The sequence below is a fragment of the Salvelinus alpinus genome, chromosome 10, assembly GCF_045679555.1.
Source record: "Salvelinus alpinus chromosome 10, SLU_Salpinus.1, whole genome shotgun sequence".
NCBI lineage: Eukaryota > Metazoa > Chordata > Actinopteri > Salmoniformes > Salmonidae > Salvelinus > Salvelinus alpinus.
In genome coordinates, this window is record NC_092095.1 from 32413344 (window position 1) to 32433116 (window position 19773).

The following is a 19773-nucleotide window of genomic DNA, read 5'->3' on the forward strand; positions in this document are numbered from 1 at the left end:
TGTCTCCTGGTAGCGCCTCCATGCTCTGGACACTACGCTGACAGACACAGGAAACCTTCTTGCCACAGCTTGCATTGATGTGCCATCCTGGATGAGCTGCACTACCTGAGCCACTTGTGTGGGTTGTAGACTCCGTCTCATGCTACCACTAGAGTGAAAGCACCGCCAGCATTCAAAAGTGACCAAAACATCAGCCAGGAAGCATAGGAACTGAGAAGTGGTCTGTGGTCACCACCTGCTGAATCACTCCTTTATTGGGGGTGTCTTGCTAATTGCCTATAATTTCCACCTTTTGTCTATTCCATTTGCACAACAGCATGTGAAATTTATTGTCAATCAGTGTTGCTTCCTAAGTGGACAGTTTGATTTCACAGAAGTGTGATTGACTTGGAGTTACATTGTGTTGTTTAAGTGTTCCCTTTATTTTTTTGCGCAGTGTATATTGTCCTGCTAGAAACGTTGTTTGCAGAATTCACAGCCTGCTATGCTTGTGAAAAACAGGGTTAATAATATATCTGAGAATATCTAAGGGGCTTTATATAAATTCTAAATTAATTATTATTAATAATAATAGCTTTGTTTTAAAAATAACAATATTTTAGAGATGATTTAGTTTTCAAATAACGTAAAGTGAGTGAGAAAAAGGCCATTCTTGAACATGGGGTGAGACATGGTTACTAATTTGTAAATAAAGCCAGTTTGTTATTTAGAATGATTTATTTCTGTTTTTAGGAGGGAGATATATCAAAAGCCTACCATCACCTCATGGGTCACCCGGGCGTGGCCAGCACGGGTATTGAACCAGCATCTGTAGCAATGCGATGCAGTGTCTTAGACCCGCTGCGCCACTCGGGCGCTGTACAACGTGACCAGTCGGGAGTAGAAAACAGTACTACAGTAAGAGCAAAAATAATCCTAACATTTCCACACCATAATTGTAGTCTTAAGTTTCTCTTAGAATAAAAACCTTAATGTAACAACAGTTTTAGTAAGTAATACTGACGAGTAGTAACAAAAAAAGTCTATTTTTAATGACACAGTAGCGCCTTAGAGCACTGATTATGCTTTTGAGTTCCAACTCCTCCTTGCGCTGGTCTGGTCAATGAAGTAGTGACGCAGGGTACCGTACTAAACCACAAATTACCTCTAAATCCTGCAGCATAACTGCAACATTTTTAGTTGAGCAACCCCTGTAGTACCCGCTCTATATAAGCAAGCCAAAGCCGAAGCTTCCGATGAATTGGGCGATGTACCGTGCTACAGACACGCCCCATTTATGACAGTCAAAACTTGAGGTAGTGTCATGGTGCGTTCATAACAAAGTGGGAATTTACCACAAACGACTGGGAAAATTCCACTTGAACGGCCCTCCAACTGGTAATTACTAGCTGGAAACTCGTCCATCATCCAGAGCACCCACTTCCCCCACATGGTCAACTCAGACGTCACCTACTAAGAAATGGCCTCTATAACAGCATTTTCAGAAGTTAAATGCAACAACAAATCATTATTTATGAAAACCAATCTATTATTGTGATTTTTTAAACTCTATAATTAGATTACAAGCATGATAGCAGTATTTTAAATGTATGGTTGCCGCAGCTTGTTGGTCATTAGCTTATCAAATCAAGTCAAATTTTATTTGTCACATGCTTCATAAACAGGGTTAGACTAACAGTGAAATGCTTACTTTGGCCCCTTCCCAACAATACAGAAAGAATGAATAAATAAAAATGCATAATAAATACACAATAAGTATCGATAACTTGGCTATATACACGGGTACAAGTACCGAGTCGATGTGCAGGTAATTGAGGTAGGTGTGTATACTGTATAACTAGGAATAAAGTGACAGATAAACAGTAGCAGCAGCATATGTGATGAGAAAAAAGTTAGTGCAAAAAGGCAATGCAGATAGTCTCGATAGCTATTTGGTTAAAGGGATACTTTGGGATGTTGGCAAAGAGGCCCTTTATCGAATCAGCGTTTCTCAACGAGTTCAAATCACATGAATGCATCCAAATGATATTTACGACTTCACAACTGGTAAATTCCCACCTCCCACATGGTTACAAATCGCAGCATCAGAGTGGAAACTTCAGAGGCTCAACATAACAATCCTGTGACAACAGACAATGTCAAGAACATTGTAAAAGGCATTTAATTTTCCTGCTGTAACAAGACCCGCCTCCTCTGCACAATTACCTCAGCGAGGCAAGCAAGGGCTATTGAGTGGAGGGGTGTGGTGTGTAGTCTATTGATAGCACACAATTTGACACATAGAAACTAGCAACCATCATCCAACTTTTGCCTACTACCACACCTTCCATACATCCTAGGGCTGAGTCCCAAACACACCCCATTGGCATGTTGGAATAGAGCCTAGAGGTCAGAGCTAATAGCCTTGCCTGCAAAATAGACTTTTATCATCTACTACTGTGTTTGAATAATCCAAATTAAATACATAATCACTCTTGTAGACAAATACGTTAGCTAGATATGTACTTGGCATCAGTCTGAATAGAAAGCTGAAAGTCTTTGGTATAAAGAAGGTGAGGAATTAAACTCTTGATACAGATCAAAAAGCATGGTAAATCTCTGTAAGCTTCTCAAAAACACCAAAGGAAAAATCCCAAATCCCCAGTTGATATCCATTTTTTAATAGACCTATGTGGTTTATGCACTAGTCACAGTCATGGTTCACGATCATGTTCTCTTCTGGCCATCACACACACCAGCAATGGACACTATGTAGCCTAATCTGTAAGGTGTTGGTCCCATGTTTCATGAGATGAAATAAAAAGAATCCCAGAAATGGTCCATACGCACAAAAAACATATTTCTCTAAAGTGTGTTTACATCCCCTGTTAGTGAGCATTTCGCCTCTGCTAAAATAATCCATCCACCTGACAGGTGTGGCATATCAAGAAGCTGATAAAACAGCATGATCATTACACAGGTGCACCTTGTGCTGGGGATAATAAAAAGCCAGTTGTCCTAAAACACAATGCCACAGATGTCAAGTTGAGGGAACGTGCAATAGGCATGATGACTGCAGGAATGTCCACCAGAGCTGTTGCCAGAGAATTGATTGTTCATTTCTCTAGATAATTTGGCAGTACGTCAAACCGATCTCACAACTGTAATAAAGCCCTTTTGTGGGGAAAAATTCATTCTAATTGGCTGGGCCTGGCTCCCCAGTGGTTGGGCCTGGCTGCCAAGTGGGTGGGCTTATACCCTCCAAGGCCCACCCATGGCTGCACCCCTGCCCAGTCTAATTTATTTATTTAAATTGACTGGTTTCCTTCTATGAACTGTAACTCAGTAAAATCTTATAAATGCAACAATTAAATATACTGAACAAAATGAAAGTTACATTTGTATGGTTCAAGCTAGAGGTCGACCGATTAATCGGAATGGCTGATTAATTAGGGCCGATTTCCTAACAATAGGTAATCGGCATTTTTGGACACCGATCGTGGCCGATTACATTGCACTCCACGAGGAGACTGCGTGGCAGGCTGACTACCTGTTATGCGAGTGCAGCAAGGAGCCAAGGTAAGGTGCTAGCTAGCATTAAACGTATCTTATAAAAAAAACAATCAATCTTAACATAATAACTAGTTAACTACACATGGTTGATGATATTACTAGTTTATCTAGCTTGTCCTGCGTTGCATATAAATCGGTGTGGTGCCTGTTAATATATCATTGAATCATAGCCTACGTCGCCAAACGGGTGATTTAACAAGCACATTCGCGAAAAAAGCACTGTCGTTGCACCAATGTGTACCTAACCATAAACATCAACGTCTTTCTTAAAATCAATACACAAGTATATATTTTTTAAACCTGCATATTTAGTTAATATTGCCTGCTAACATGAATTTCTTTTAACTAGGAAAATTGTGTCACTTCTCTTGCATTCTGTGCAACAGAGTCAGGGTATATGCAGCAGTTTGGGCCGCCTGGCTCGTTGCGAACTAATTTGCCAGAATTGTACGTAATTATGACATAACATTGAAGGTTGTGCAATGTAACAGGAATATTTAGACTTATGGATGCCACCCGTTAGATAAAATACGGAACGGTTCCGTATTTCACTGAAAGAATAAAAGTTTTGTTTTCGAAATTATCGTTTCCGGATTTGACCATATTAATGACCTAAGGTTCGTATTTGTGTGTGTGTTATGTTATAATTAAGTCTATGATTTGATATTTGATAGAGCAGTCTGACTGAGCGGTGGTAGGCAGCAGCAGGCTCGTAAGCATTCTTTCAAACAGCACTTTCGTGCGTTTGCCAGCAGCTCTTCGCTGTGCTTCAAGCATTGAGCTGTTTATGACTTCAAGCTTATCAACTCCCGAGATTAGGCTGGAGTAACCGATGTGAAATGGCTAGCTAGTTAGCGGGGTGCGTGCTAATTGCGTTTCAAATCGGTGACGTCACTCGCTCTGAGACCTTGAAGTAGTTGTTCCCCTTGCTCTGCAAGGGCCGTGGCTTTTGTGGAGCGATGGGTAACGATGTTTCGAGGGTGGCTGTTGTCGATGTGTTCCTGGTTCGAGCCTAGGTAGGGGCGAGGAGAGGGACGGAAGCTATACTGTTACACTGGCAATACTAAAGTGCCTATAAGAACATCCAATAGTCAAAGGTATATGAAATACAAATGGTATAGAGAGAAATAGCCCTATAATAACTACAACCTAAAACTTCTTAACTGGGAATATTGAAGACTCATGTTAAAAGGAACCACCAGCTTTCATATGTTCTCATGTTCTGAGCAAGGAACTTAAAACGATAGCTTTTTTTACATGGCACATATTGCACTTTTACTTTCTTCTCCAACATTTTGTTTTTGCATTATTTAAACCAAATTGAACATGTTTCATTATTTATTTGAGGCTAAATTGATTTTATTGATGTATTATATTAAGTTAAAATAAAAAAGTGTTCATTCAGTATTGTTGTAATTGTCATTATTACAAATAAATAAATATCGGCCGATTAATCGGTATCGTCTTTTTTTGGTCCTCCAATAATCGGTATCGGTGTTGAAAAATCAAAATCGGTCAATCTCTAGTTCAAGCTACGGTCAGTGTAATACAACTGTAACTGTTGCAACTGTTGCATACCACTGACCCTGCCCATGTTTAGGCCTGCATACAGACCATACCACTCTATACAAATGTCAGTGTGGATGTCCCCATGGATGTTATTCAGTGCATATCCACTTAACAACTTCTGTTGTGAAGGCAAATGTAAAAACCAAACCGTTGTGGACCCAGCCAGCATAACTGATTAGGTACTAAGAAAGATGTGTCATTGTTAGTCCACTGAGCATCTCAGGTTGCATTGGCAGTACAAAATGTCAGTCACTTTTCTCACAAGACATTAATGGTAAATGTGAAGCTTTGACCAGGTGTCCCTTTGTAATAAGCTGAGTTGGCCGCAAGTTGGTCCCAAAAGACTCAGACTGAGGCGTGGAGAAAATCTGAACAATGATCATGAAATCTTACTCCAGCCTCAAAACACACAGAGGCATTCAAATTCCTGGGAAATCATGTGCTATGAATAACATGATACACTAGCTGCAGGCTGAATTTGATAGGCTATTACTATTCCAGGTGGAAATCAAAATGCTTCTTGTGTCTTCAATGTAATCTTTGGAAAATGGTACACATTTACAGACTGCAGCAGTGTCAGACATTTTGAATATGGTCTCAGGGAATCTAAGTATTTCGCATTCATGTTGGCATGAATAGCCTAATAGCAATTGTCATCCAGATGATGATATTTCAGTACAGTACATTCATGATGTTCATAAGGACCACATACTTTGTTTCATGTTTGGTCTGAGATGAACAATATGTGCAGAGAGAGATGGGATTGACCTGATTGAGGTCATGGTTTTAGGCCACGCTGGGCACTAACATCATACTGACAGACGGAGCATCACAATGGACACTGAAAGGGGAGGCAGTATAAACGGAGTGAGACTGGGAGGTGAAAGTTGTAAGTGCACCAAACAACGTTCCCTCAAAGTGTTTGTCACTGAGCGCAAAATTTAACGTTGTGAAAATTCTGTGAACACTGAGCCTGTGTCTGCTTTAAGTTAGTTTTAACAGTGGTCAAGAAGGCTACTGTGGTAATTTGATTTTAATGTAGGCCTACCATCAAATACAAATGGAAAAAAATGCATCCCATTACATTTTAACATGGAAATAGCTGTTCTATCATCCAGCCTACAGTAGCAGCCAATGTGTGGTGCTCAATGTAGGTCTACATTCCATGAAACATGCAGGGCTTGACATTAACCTGTTTATCCACAAAAATGTGTTGCATTCTTTGATGCAAGAAACCACTTTACAAAATAAAATGCATAATTTCCCCCATACCACTATTACAGAGAATCAGATTATGCTACCGTCTGCCTATTGGCTACTTCGGTTATTCAAGCCGGTCTCTAAATACAACAGAAAAAAAGCTCTATACCTTGTTTTTCAAAGATCTCAAAAAATGTAGGAAGCAATCACTCCCCCATTGCTGACTACAAATAATCAATAACTGGGCTAATAACTCACTAACTACACTGAACAAAAATAAACGCAACATGTTAAGTGTTGGTCCCATGAGCTGAAATAAAAGATCCCAGAGGCACAAAATACTTCTCTCAAATTTTGTGAACAAATGTGTTCACATCCCTGTTAGTGAGCATTTCTCCTTTGCCAAGATAATTCATCCACCTGACAGGTGTGGCATATCAAGACACTGATTAAACAGCATGATCATTACACAGGTGGACCTAGGGCTGTGACGGTAAAGAAATGTCAGCCGGTGAATGTCAAGCAAATAACTGCCAGTCTAATTGACTTAAAATTCTGTGGCATTTTATATTTTTGTATGAAGAACACAATTGAACAAAACTGAATAAAACAGAAAGGATGTTTTCTCCAAACGATTTGAGAGAGTGCGTACATGCGGCTATTGTCCATTGAGCAATTAACAAAGACATAGGTACTACTACAGTAAATTCTTAATTTAGAGTTATTCATATTACTCGTAATTAAGCTCGAGACCCTGGGTCTCGAACCCACCCTGTGCAACTGGGTCCTGGACTATGATGGGCCGCCCCCAGGTGGTGAGGGTAGGAAACAAAATCTCCACCCCGCTGATTCTTAACACTGGGGCCCCACAAGGGTGCTTTCTCAGCCCTCTCCTGTACTCCCTGTTCACCCATGACTGCGTGGCCATGCACACCTCCAACTCAATCATCAAGTTTGCAGACGTGTGACCTCTCAACATCCACAAAACAAAAAGGAGATGTTCGAGGACTTCAGGAAACAGCAGAGGGAGCATCCCCCCCATCCACATCAACGGGACAGTAGTGGAGAAGGTGGAAAGTTAAGTTCCTCGGCATACACATCACGGACAAACTGAAAATGGTCAACCCACACAGAAAGCGTGGTGTAGAAGGCGCAACAGCGCCTCTTCAACCTCAGGAGGCTGAAGAAATTTGGCTTGTCATCAAAACCTCAAACTTTTACAGATGTACAATCGAGAGCATCCTGTCGGTCTGTATCCCTGCCTGGTACGACAACTGCTCTGCCCACAACCGGTAGGCTCTCCAGAGGGTAGTGCGGTCTGCACAAGGCATCACTGAGGGCAAACTACCTGCCCTCCAGGACACCTACAGAACCCGTTGTCACAGGAAGGCCAAAAAGATCATCAAGGACAACAACCACCCGAGCCACTGCCTGTTCAACCGCTATCATCCAGAAAGCGAAGTCTGTACAGGTGCATCAAAGCTGGGACCGAGAGTAAAAAAACTCCTATCTCAAGGCCATCAGACTGTTAAACAGCCACCACTAACATTGAGTGACTGCTGCCATACATGTAAAAAATATATCACTAGCCACTTTAAACAATGCCACTTAATATAATGTTTACATACCCTACATTACTCATCTCATATGCATATACTGTACTCGATACCATCTACTGCATCTTGCCTATGCCGTTCTGTACCATCACTCATTCATATATCTTTATGTACATATTCTTCATCCCGTTATACACACAAGTGTAAGGTAGCTGTTGTGAAATTGTTAGGTTAGATTACTCGTTGGTTATTACTGCATTGTCGGAAATAGAACCACAAGCATTTCGCTACACTCGCTACACTAACCATGTGTATGTGTCAAATAAAATTTGATTTGGAGGACGCTTGTCCCGTGGTTCGTTTTCATGCCAGCCAGGTAGGCTATACTCCTGTTGTAAAGAGAAGCAACGTGCTTAGTATTAGGAAAGTTAAGAAAATAAATATAGGCTTAGCCTATAGAAAGCTGATGGGATCATATTTTTAATAGAGGCCATCACTCTGTTTTCTCACGCAATTGCATAGCCTATAGAAATGTAGCGCAACATGAGCTCATGGGCTCTCATGAAGTGTTTGATTAGATTTTCGATAACATTTGCATTGATGTCAGAATGATTAGAGGGACAATAGAGTGCTGAGTACCAGGTAGTTAGCAAGTTTGGTAGACTATTAATGACTATCAGCAGCATCAGAGCTTGGAGCAGCCTAATTAACGTGAATAAACGGTCATGTGGAATTTGACTACCTTCATGACTAGTGAACGCCGGCAATACGGTCACCGCAACAGCCCAAGTTGCACCTTGTGCTGGGAAAGGCCACTCTAAAATGTGCAGCTGTCACAACACAATGCCATAGATGTTTTGAGGGAGCGTGCAATTGGCATTGCTGACTGCAATAATTTCTACCAGAGCTGTTGCCAGAGAATTGAATGTTAATTCAAGCTGCCTCCAACATCGTTTTAGAGAATTTGGCAGTACGTCCAACCGGCCTCACAACCGCAGACCAAGTGTATGGCGCTGTGTAGGGGAGCGGTTTGCGGATGTCAGCGTTGTGAACAGAGTGCCCCATGGTGGAGGTGGGGTTATGGTATTGGCAGGCATAAGATACAGACAACAAACACAATTGCATTTTATCGATGGCAATTTCAATGCACAGAGATACCGTGACGAGATCCTGAGGCCCATTGTTGTTCCATCACGTTTCAGCATGATAATGCACAGCACCATGTCGCAAGGATCTTCACACAATTCCTGGAACCTGAAAATGACCCAGTCCTTCCATGGCCTGAATACTCACCAGACATGTCACCCATGGAGCATGTTTGGGATGCTCTGGATCGACGTGTACGACAGTGGGTTCCAGTTCTCTCCAATATCCAGCAACTTCACACAGCCATTGAAGAGGAATGGGACAACATTCCACAGGCCACAATCAACAGCCTGATCAACTCGATGCTAACTTGATATACAAATATATAATTAAAAAATAAATATATATGCAAAGGAGATGTCACATTGCATGAGGCAAATGGTCACACCAGATACTGACTAGTTCTCTGATCCACGCCCCTGCCTTTAAAAAAAAAAAAAAAAGTATCTGTGACCTATTCCCAGTCATGTGAAATCCATAGATTAGGACCTAATGAATTGACTGATTTCCTTATACAGTGGGGAGAACAAGTATTTGATACACTGCCGATTTTGCAGGTTTTCCTACTTACAAAGCATGTAGAGGTCTGTAATTCTTATCATAGGTACACTTCAACTGTGAGAGACGGAATCTAAAACAAAAATCCAGAAAATCACATTGTATGATTTTTAAGTAATTCATTTGCATTTTATTGCATGACATAAGTATTTGATACATCAGAAAAGCAGAACTTGATATTTGGTACAGAAACCTTTGTTTGCAATTACAGAGATCATACGTTTCCTGTAGTTCTTGACCAGGTTTGCACACACTGCAGCAGGGATTTTGGCCCACTCCTCCATCCAGACCTTCTCCAGATCCTTCAGGTTTCGGGGCTGTCGCTGGGCAATACGGACTTTCAGCTCCCTCCAAAGATTTTCTATTGGGTTCAGGTCTGGAGACTGGCTAGGCCACTCCAGGACCTTGAGATGCTTCTTACGGAGCCACTCCTTAGTTGCCCTGGCTGTGTGTTTCGGGTCGTTGTCATGCTGGAAGATCCAGCCACGACCCATCTTCAATGCTCTTACTGAGGGAAGGAGGTTGTTGGCCAAGATCTCGCGATACATGGCCCCATCCATCCTCCCCTCAATACGGTGCAGTCGTCCTGTCCCCTTTGCAGAAAAGCATCCCCAAAGAATGATGTTTCCACCTCCATGCTTCACGGTTGGGATGGTATTCTTGGGGTTGTACTCATCCTTCTTCTTCCTCCAAACACGGCGAGTGGAGTTTAGACCAAAAAGCTCTATTTTTGTCTCATCAGACCACATGACCTTCTCCCATTCCTCCTCTGGATCATCCAGATGGTCATTGGCAAACTTCAGACGGGCCTGGACATGCGCTGGCTTGAGCAGGGGGACCTTGCGTGCGCTGCAGGATTTTAATCCATGATGGCGTAGTGTGTTACTAATGGTTTTCTTTGAGACCGTGGTCCCAGCTCTCTTCAGGTCATTGACCAGGTCCTGCCGTGTAGTTCTGGGCTGATCCCTCACCTTCCTCATGATCATTGATGCCCCACGAGGTGAGATCTTGCATGGAGCCCCAGACCGAGGGTGATTGACCGGCATCTTGAACTTCTTCCATTTTCTAATAATTGCGCCAACAGTTGTTGCCTTCTCACCAAGCTGCTTGCCTATTGTCCTGTAGCCCATCCCAGCCTTGTGCAGGTCTACAATTTTATCCCTGATGTCCTTACACAGCTCTCTGGTCTTGGCCATTGTGGAGAGGTTGGAGTCTGTTTGATTGAGTGTGTGGACAGGTGTCTTTTATACAGGTAACGAGTTCAAACAGGTGCAGTTAATACAGGTAATGAGTGGAGAACAGGAGGGCTTCTTAAAGAAAAACTAACAGGTCTGTGAGAGCCGGAATTCTTACTGGTTGGTAGGTGATCAAATACTTATGTCATGCAATAAAATGCAAATGAATTACTTAAAAATCATACAATGTGATTTTCTGGATTTTTGTTTTAGATTCCGTCTCTCACAGTTGAAGTGTACCTATGATAAAAATGACAGACCTCTACATGCGTTGTACGTAGTAAAACCTGCAAAATCGGCAGTGTATCAAATACTTGTTCTCCCCACTGTATATGAACTCAGTATAATATTTTTTAATTTGTTGCATGTTGAGTTCATATTTTTGTTTGGTATAGCAAAGGATATGAACAAATATAGACAGGTCGCTCTTACTTTGATCTCAAAACAAGCGTGTCTACTCACGACCGCTCATGCTGTAAAAACAGTCCAGTTCAAAGTGAATGGCACAGATCCATATATGGCAATGGTCTATTTGCCTTTAGGCCTACTGCAGCTCTGATTGGTTATGGCGCACCGGTCTGTGTAGAGTATGGGCCTGAGTCCTCCCTGTCAATGCAATAGAATCCTACTATCATGTGTTCTGCCTACAACATCTCTTGCATAGTTAGTTTTGCATACTAAGTCTTGCATAGTTCGTTTTGTTTAGGTATGTTCCATTGAAAGTTGCTAATATTGTGGTGATTTGCTCACAATTCCCACAGTAAAGGGAAACATTGATAGCGTTAACAGGGAAAACTCTAGAAAGTTGAGTGAAGTTCAATCTCGTGCTGATATTTCATGTGCACGGCAGTCCCGTGGAGGGAACATTGGTGCCAAACAGTATTTGTGGTTCAGTGTATAATTCGATGTACCAAATGAGGCTACACAGAGCTTAATGCGGTTTAAACATGAAATCAATACAATTGTTGGCCAAAGAGTAGGCTATCCAGAGTTATATCAAAGTAACACTGCTTATTTGATGCCTGCTAAGTAGAGCAGCAGTAACAATTCTACTCTCAAGTAAATAACCTAAGTGTTTAGAAAATTGTGCATCATAACCATAGGAAATTATTGTGATATAAATGCCTTTTTTATATTAGTTTCTCTAGCCCTTTGGAGACTTAAAGGGAGATTTGTTTACCTTGACGGATAAAGTACTGAGCCAATTCAATTCCTGAAGGAAAGCGGAAAGGAAAACAAACAAAGAGTGACAAGAAGTCTTGATAAGAACTCAAGAGGGAGGTGTTCGACTTTCGCCTTTTCTCCTGTATAACGAAAGCAATACTCAATAAAGTAGCCTATGTCGAGTGCTCCATCAGCCGTGTCGGTGGTGCATTGATATTGTTACACCACGCCCAGTCATGACTGATCATTTCACAATGGGACTGCTTGATTTCCTCCAGTGGAGCCAAAGAAAACAAACCATAGCTCTGAGATCACAACCGCAGAGTGGAGATATGTTCCTACAGCACCCCTGACGTGTTCTTGGATTAGCGGCTGAGAAGGCTGGAAACTTTTCATCTAATGATTTTCCAGCTCCTAAGCATACAGGCACAACGTATTTCTCTAAATCAAACATGTTCGGTTTCCAACACCTTTCCGGCCCTCAGATGAAGTAAACTAGACTTTCTCAGCTGGATTGTGAATCAAATATGACAGTATGTGCTAGTGGCTGGGGTGGGTAGATGAGAGTAACAGGGTCGGCAGGTGAATAAGTATCACCTTTAAAAAGGTCAACTGTCTTTTAGGTAGGCAGGCCTTCATAGTTTTGCTTAACTCTGAAGATTTTATCAAAAAGCTATCAAATCAATTAGATCCTAAATAGCTGCGTTCACTTATAAGTCACTGATCTTCTTTGGATGGTTAGTCTTACCACGTAACAATAAAACCTAAATGTTTTTCCGTCAAATCAAGTCTAATTACAGTGCCTTCAGAAAGTATTCACACTCCTTTACTTTTTCCACATTTTGTTGTGTTACAGCCTGATCGACACACAACACCCCATAATGTCAGTGGAATTTTCTTTGTAGAACATTCTCGAAATTAATTAAAAAATGAAAGTCTGAAATGTGTCAAGTCAATAAGTATTCAACCCCTTTGTTATTGCAAGCCTAAATAAGTTCAGGAGTAAAAAATTTGCTTTTCAAATCACACAATAAGTTGCATGTTCAATAATAGTGGTTAACAAGATTTTTGAATGACTACCCCATCTTTATACCCCACACATATCAAGTAGTGAATTTCAAGGACAGATTCAACCACAAAGACCAGGGAAGTTTTTCAATGCCTCGCAAAGGGCACCGATTGGTAGAAAAAGCAGACGCTGAATATCCCTTTAAACATGGTGAAGTTATTAATTAGGCTTTGGACGATGTATCAATACACCCAGTCAATACAAAGATAAAGGCGTCCTTCCTACTCAGTTGCCGAAGAGGAAGGAAACTGCTCTGGGATTTCACCATGATTTTAAAACAGTTACAGAGTTTAATGGTTGTGATATGAGAAAACTGAGGATGGATCAACAACATTGCAGTTACTGCACAATACTAACCTAAATGACAGAGTGAAAAAGGGAAGCCTGTACAGAATAAAACATTTTCCAAACATGCTTCCTGTTTGCAACAAGGTACATAAGTAATACTGCAAAAAAAATAAGTTTTGTCCTGAATACAAATCCAACACGTCACTGAGTACCCCTCTTTATATTTTCAAGCATGGTGGTGGCTGCCTCATGTTACAGTTATGCTTGTCATTGGCAAGTACTAGGGAGTTTTTTTAGGATAAGAATAAACAGAACACAGCTAAGCACAGGCAAAATCCTAGAGGAAACCCTGGTTCAGTCTTCTTTCCAACAGACACTGGGAGACAAAATCAGCTTTCAGCAGGAAAATAACCTAAAACACAAGACCAAATCTACACTGGAGTTACTTACCAAGACGACATTGAATGTTCCTAAATGGCCTAGTTACAGTTTTGACTTAAATCTGCTTGAAAATCTGTGGTAAGACTTGAAAAGGGCTTTATAACAATAATCCAACAACCAACTTGACAGAGCTTGAATATATATTTTTTAGAATAAATGGGCATATTGTACAATCCAGATGTGCAAAGCTCTTAGAGACTGAACCAAAAAGACTCACAGCTGTAATCGCTGCCAAATGTGTTTCTAACATGTATTGTCTCAAGGAGTGAATACTTACAGTTGAAGTTGGAAGTTTACATACACATATGTTGGACTCATTAAAACTCATTTTTCAACCACTCCACAAATGTATTATTAACAAACTATAGATTGGCAAGTTGGTTAGGACATCTACTTTGTGCATGACACAAGTCATTTTTCCAACAACTGTTTACAGACAGATTATTTCACTTATAATTCCCTGTATCACAATGACAGTGGGTCAGAAGTTTACATACACTAAGTTGACTGTGCCTTTAAACAGGTTGGAAAATTCAGGAAATGATGTCATGGCTTTAGAAGCATCTGATAGGTTAATTTACATAATTTGAGTCAATTGGAGGTGTACCTGTGGATGTATTTCAAGGCCTACCTTCAAACTCAGTGCCTCTTTGCTTAACATCATGGGAAAATCAAAAGAAAATCAGCCAAGACCTCAGAAAATAAAATTGTAGACCTCGACAAGTCTGGTTCATCCTTTGCAGCAATTTCCAAACGCCTGAAGGTACCACGTTTATCTGTACAAACAATAGTACGCAAGTATAAACACCATGGGACCACGCAGCCGTCATACCGCTCAGAAAGGAGACACGTTCTGTCTCCTAGAGATGAACGTACTTTGGTGAGAAAAGTGCAAATCAATCCTAGAAAAACAGCAAAGGCCCTTGTGAAGATGCTGGAGGAACCAGGTACAAAGTATCTATATCCACAATAAAACGAGTCCTTTATCGACATAACCCGAAAGGCCACTCAGCAAGGAAGAAGCCACTGCTCCAAAACCGCATAGAAAAGCCAGACGACGGTTTGCAACTGCACATGGGGACAAAGATCGTACTTTTTGGAGAAATGTCCTCTGGTCTGATGAAACAAAAATACAACTGTTTGGCCATAATGACCATTGTTATGTTTGGAGGAAAAAGGGGGAGGCTTGCAAGCCGAAGAACACCATCCCAACCGTGAAGCACGGGGGTGGCAGCATCATGTTGTGGGGGTGCTTTGCTGCAGGAGGGACTGGTGCACTTCACAAAATAGATGGCATCACGAGGATGGAAATTATGTGGATATATTGAAGCAACATCTCAAGACATCAGTCAGGAAGTTCAAGCTTGGTCGCAAATGGGTCTTCCAAATGGACAATGACCCCAAGTATACTTCCAAAGTTGTGGAAAATGACTTAAGGACAACAAAGTCAAGGTATTGGACTGGCCATCATAAAGCCCTGACCTCAATCCTATAGAAAATTTGTGGGCAGAACTGAAAAAGCGTGTGCGAGCAAGGTGGCATACAAACCTGACTCATTTACACCAGCTCTGTCAGGAGGAATGTGGAAGGCTACCCGAAACGTTTGACCCAAGTTAAACAGTTTAAAGGCAATGCTACCAAATACTAATTGAGTGTATGTTGTCTTCTGACCCACTTGGAATGTGATGAAAAAATAAAAGCTGAAATAATTCTCTACTATTATTCTGACATTACACATTCTTAAAATAAAGTGGTGATCCTAACTGACCTAAAACAGGGAATTTTTACTAGGATTAAATGTCAGGAATTGTGAAAAACTAAGTTTAAATGTATTTGGCTAAGATGTATGTAAACTTCTGACTTCAACTGTATCTAATCAAGATAGTGTTAATATTTCATTCATTTTCAATAAATGTTAGAATTTTTCTTCAGCTTTCACATTAGAGAGTATTTTGTGTAGATTGTTGACCAAAAATTACAATTAAATAAATTTTAAATCCAGTTTGTAACAAAACGTGGGGAAAAAAGGCAAGGGGTGCAATACTTTCTGAAGGAACTGTAAATAGGTCTTAATTACACACAGCCCAGCCCAGTATGTGTCAGAAGGGATATGAACATACGACAGCTGACAGGATAGCTTACTTATGGGTAAGATATACACCTAGAACCATTTCATTATGAAATGACTTCAATAGTGGGTCCCACTATGACATGTTTATGGATGTGTGTGCGTGTGCATACCGGTAGACTGGTCTCGGTGTACTAGCAGTGCAGTGTTTTTAAAGAAGAAAATTTGTATTTGATATAAGACAACATATTGTGGGCTAGTAATAGATACATTTTTTATAGTATTCCTTACTCACTATGCCAATCCCATTAGATCAGGAGACTGCCATGAGATGCAATGTATTGCGAGTGTGTCAGCAGCTATGGATGACAGAGGTAAACCTGCATGGGAGAGCTAAGGAGACACATCCTTCCTGCCATAGACCTCCTGGCAGTTTTATTAGCCTACAGCGTCATTGCGTTTTGGTACACCAGCAGAAGTACATTCATTTCCAACAGAACCCTGTGTTTGCCTTGCAGCACTACATTGTAGTGCAGTTGCAGTGCATTGTGTGGTGCATATGTTGAACTTTTGTTGCACGCTGCATGTGATAGCTGCGTTACACACCTACAGCGTCATTCAAATCAAATCAAATTGTATTGGTCGCATACACATGGTTAGCAGATGTTATTGCGAGTGTAGCGAAATGCTTGTGCAAAATGGTACGCTGCATCATCTTGATATGTGCAACAAAAGCTCAACATTTACCTTCTGCTACCAATTTCACACATATGTTTGATTAATCCAATGTATAGACGAGTTAGCTGACAACGTCGCAAAAACAATGTGCGCATGCTTCCACGGGGCAGAAGACAGCCTGTAGTTGTGATTCTGTATGTCCAGATTGCTAGCAAGAAAGACAAGAAACTAACATGTGGCGAATCATAAGTGGCCCATTTCAGCTTGTTTCATCTTGTTATTGATATCATGTCTTGTTTTGAGGTGTTTTGACAGATTTTTCATGTCAATGCTAATATGTCTCAAATTTGCTAAGCTAGCTAACCAACAACTGTAATGATGCATTTGAGAGACAAGTGCTCATTGAGCAAATTTATTTGCGTTTTCAATAAACATTGGAGACGAAATATTGCTGTCTGCTTTGACCTATAGTTGCACACTCCTGGGTTTTGTTGCTAAACAACCAACCAACACAGAACTCACTGCAACTGCCTCTGCAACTGCCTCTGCAACGCAATGTTGCAAGGCAAACGAAGCGTTCCATTGGAAATGCATGTATTTCTGGTGTACCAAACGCAATTACGTTGTAGGTGTGATCAATGGGTTAGAACCTGGAGAAAAATAGTTTACTGTAAGAGTCATTTCTGAGTCATTTTGGCATTATGAGGAAATGAGAAAAATTAGTTTACAACATAACGGAAAATGTTGCACTCAAAAAATGAATGAAAACGCATACCTCGTTACCCCTGACCAAACCCCCACACACCGCCTCTGATTGTTCAATGGTTAAGCGACTAGTACACCCAAAAAGTTCCTAATGAAAAGTACAGTTGATAGGATGTGTGTACCAAATAAAAAAACTTCAAAACAAAATTTGGGCTAAGTGACCTTGCGACGTACCTCCCTACCTATATCACATTCACAAAAAAATGACTGTACTTTGTTGTCACATGGCTTTAGCCATCATTCATTTTTTACTGTAAAGGTAGCTCACGTCTTTAGTTAAATGTTGTCTACAGTGGGGTGCCAAAATGTATCTTATACCAACGTTTTGAATGGGCATATTCATCTTTATCGACAATACCATTAAACTAGCAATATAAATTCAGTCATTCCCATTATTAGCTGACTAGCATTGCTAGCTAAACCAAAGACGTGGAGGCTAAACCTTTCCGTTACAACCTTTATCGTGCCAAGTGACAGCATAGCCTGCTGCTAGCTAACATTGCCTGTCAAGTCCTAACCAATGTGAATTTCAGTTTTAGAAGACAGTTCACTAACAAAAACACTATTCTCGGCTAAACAATGGCATTTTCACATATTTACAAACAGTACAGGTATTTTATCCACTTCCTGCTTACTTTAGTAGCTAGACTTCTTACCCCGACTCACCTCCCGCTGCCTTGTGTGTGGACGTGCTATGGATGCGCGTGCGTAAAATGTTTCATATTTCTCATGATGGCTCGACCAGAGACGGAAAAGGAAGCGAGACATCCCACTCCCTCAATTTATGTGGTTCATGTACTTTCAATGAACTAAGCAGACCAGACCCAGCTGCGAATGCATTGGTACTTATGGGAGAGCCACCCTATTAAGCAGACCGGAACTGACCATTTCTTTCAATGGTAAGTGAATATACGTTATTTATAATGAGGAATACCTGGATAAAATCGGATCTCTCTGAAATGAAAATAGACCGCTCTCACTTAAGTAAAATATATATTTTATCCGACGTTCCCTTTACGCTTGAAAAAAACAAGTGACCCTCCCCTATACCCAAAATAATGATTCAAACATATACAGCCTAAATGCGAAATGTATAGGCATGTTGTTGGAGTGCTGTTGTTGATGTAATGTTGAAATGCTGAGCGATCCTGCCAGCCTGTCGCGCGTCACAATATATTTTTTAAATGGCCTAAATAATTCATTTTCATTACTTCTTAGGCTACCTGTCATGCTCCTGACTCATTTAGAGTTAGTATGTTGTTTAATAGCCTGTTGAAATGTTGAACGTCAATTAAAGAATAATTACTTCTCAAGCAGAGTAAATGTTTTGTCTCCTCTTGGCCTGCTATGGAAGGTTGTAGCGCAGCCTCTGAATGTCAGAGACAAACCAAATATATCCCATATGCATCGGAGTCACGTCTTTCCCCAGCATTTTACAGCTGGTTTCTAGCATAAAGCATTGCAGACTAAAGCAACGTTATACAACGCTTTATATAATCAGGTCCAATTATTATTATTATTTTTAAATCTTACATTAACAAGGGCTTTAGCCATTTTCTTTAACAAAAGCCACACTACCTCCACATACCCCCTCAATTCGAGACCTGATTTTAACTTAAAACAACGAAGCTCTTCACTGACACTGATATATTTAAGGAGCGGTGACTGAATGAACTGGCTGACAAAAACTATGGATAGTAGACTATAATTTTGTCTGTCAAACAGGTAGACCTACCACTTATTTCTTGAATAGGAAGACATAGGCTCCAACACAGAGCCCTATTGTTGTGCGTAGCCTAAAGTCAAATTAAAATGAAGACTGTTTAAATGAATTACGTCATCTCGAATTAGCCTACTTTCAGCACCTACGCACTGTCCATCTCCACTGCTTCCGCTTCATAGTCATGTATGTAAATTACTCGAATATTGCTTATTGTGAGGTCAATAACTCTGATAAATAGCTTCATTTTGGGCAACGAAACATTGTTTTCATTAAAATGAATTATAGCAGTAGCAAGGTTACCTCCGGTCCTCCTTTTCATCTTCATGCTCTCCCTCTCAACCTGAACAGGACATTACCATCCCAGAAGCGCCAAAACTTGGGAAGGAAGTACATTTTCTAAGAAATCAAATTTTGCCCTGTGCTTCTCCGAGCATGCTCTTCGTATAGCCTATAACCTATATTATAGGCCAGCTTTTCTCAAACTTTTTGTCCCAGGGACACCACAGAGGTGTCAAAGTGTTTTCAACAGCCAGTCTGTTGCGATATTTAGATTTTGTTGCAGCAAGAGAGGAGAAGCTGGTCTCACATAAATAGGTAGAATGAAAGAGTATTAAGTTCTTCACTGCCATCTCGCAAATTTGCGGGTATTCTCCGCAGCTGAACAGCCAGAATGTGGACAGGCGCATCTCATTAAAACGAATGCGCAGGCCTTGGTCACAGGACAGCTCCAATAGTTTATCATCAAGAACCGGTGACAAACT

General features: G+C 40.8%; 2 protein-coding genes across 2 annotated transcripts in view; one reads left to right on the forward strand and one right to left on the reverse strand.

Annotated features, from left to right (window-relative positions):
* LOC139531920 (anion exchange protein 2-like) overlaps positions 1–17985 on the reverse strand; it is a 99342-nt gene extending 81357 nt beyond the window's left edge. Inside the window, exon 1 of the mRNA XM_071328897.1 lies at positions 17925–17985. The gene's annotated coding sequence lies outside the window, so the exon portion shown is untranslated. The remainder of the gene's footprint in view (positions 1–17924) is intronic.
* A 78-nt stretch (positions 17986–18063) lies between these two features.
* Positions 18064–19773, forward strand: part of LOC139531921 (uncharacterized) — a 39577-nt gene continuing 37867 nt past the window's right edge. The window contains exon 1 of the mRNA XM_071328904.1: positions 18064–18188. Within this exon, the coding sequence (XP_071185005.1) occupies positions 18186–18188 (3 nt within the window). The 5' untranslated portion in view covers positions 18064–18185. The remainder of the gene's footprint in view (positions 18189–19773) is intronic.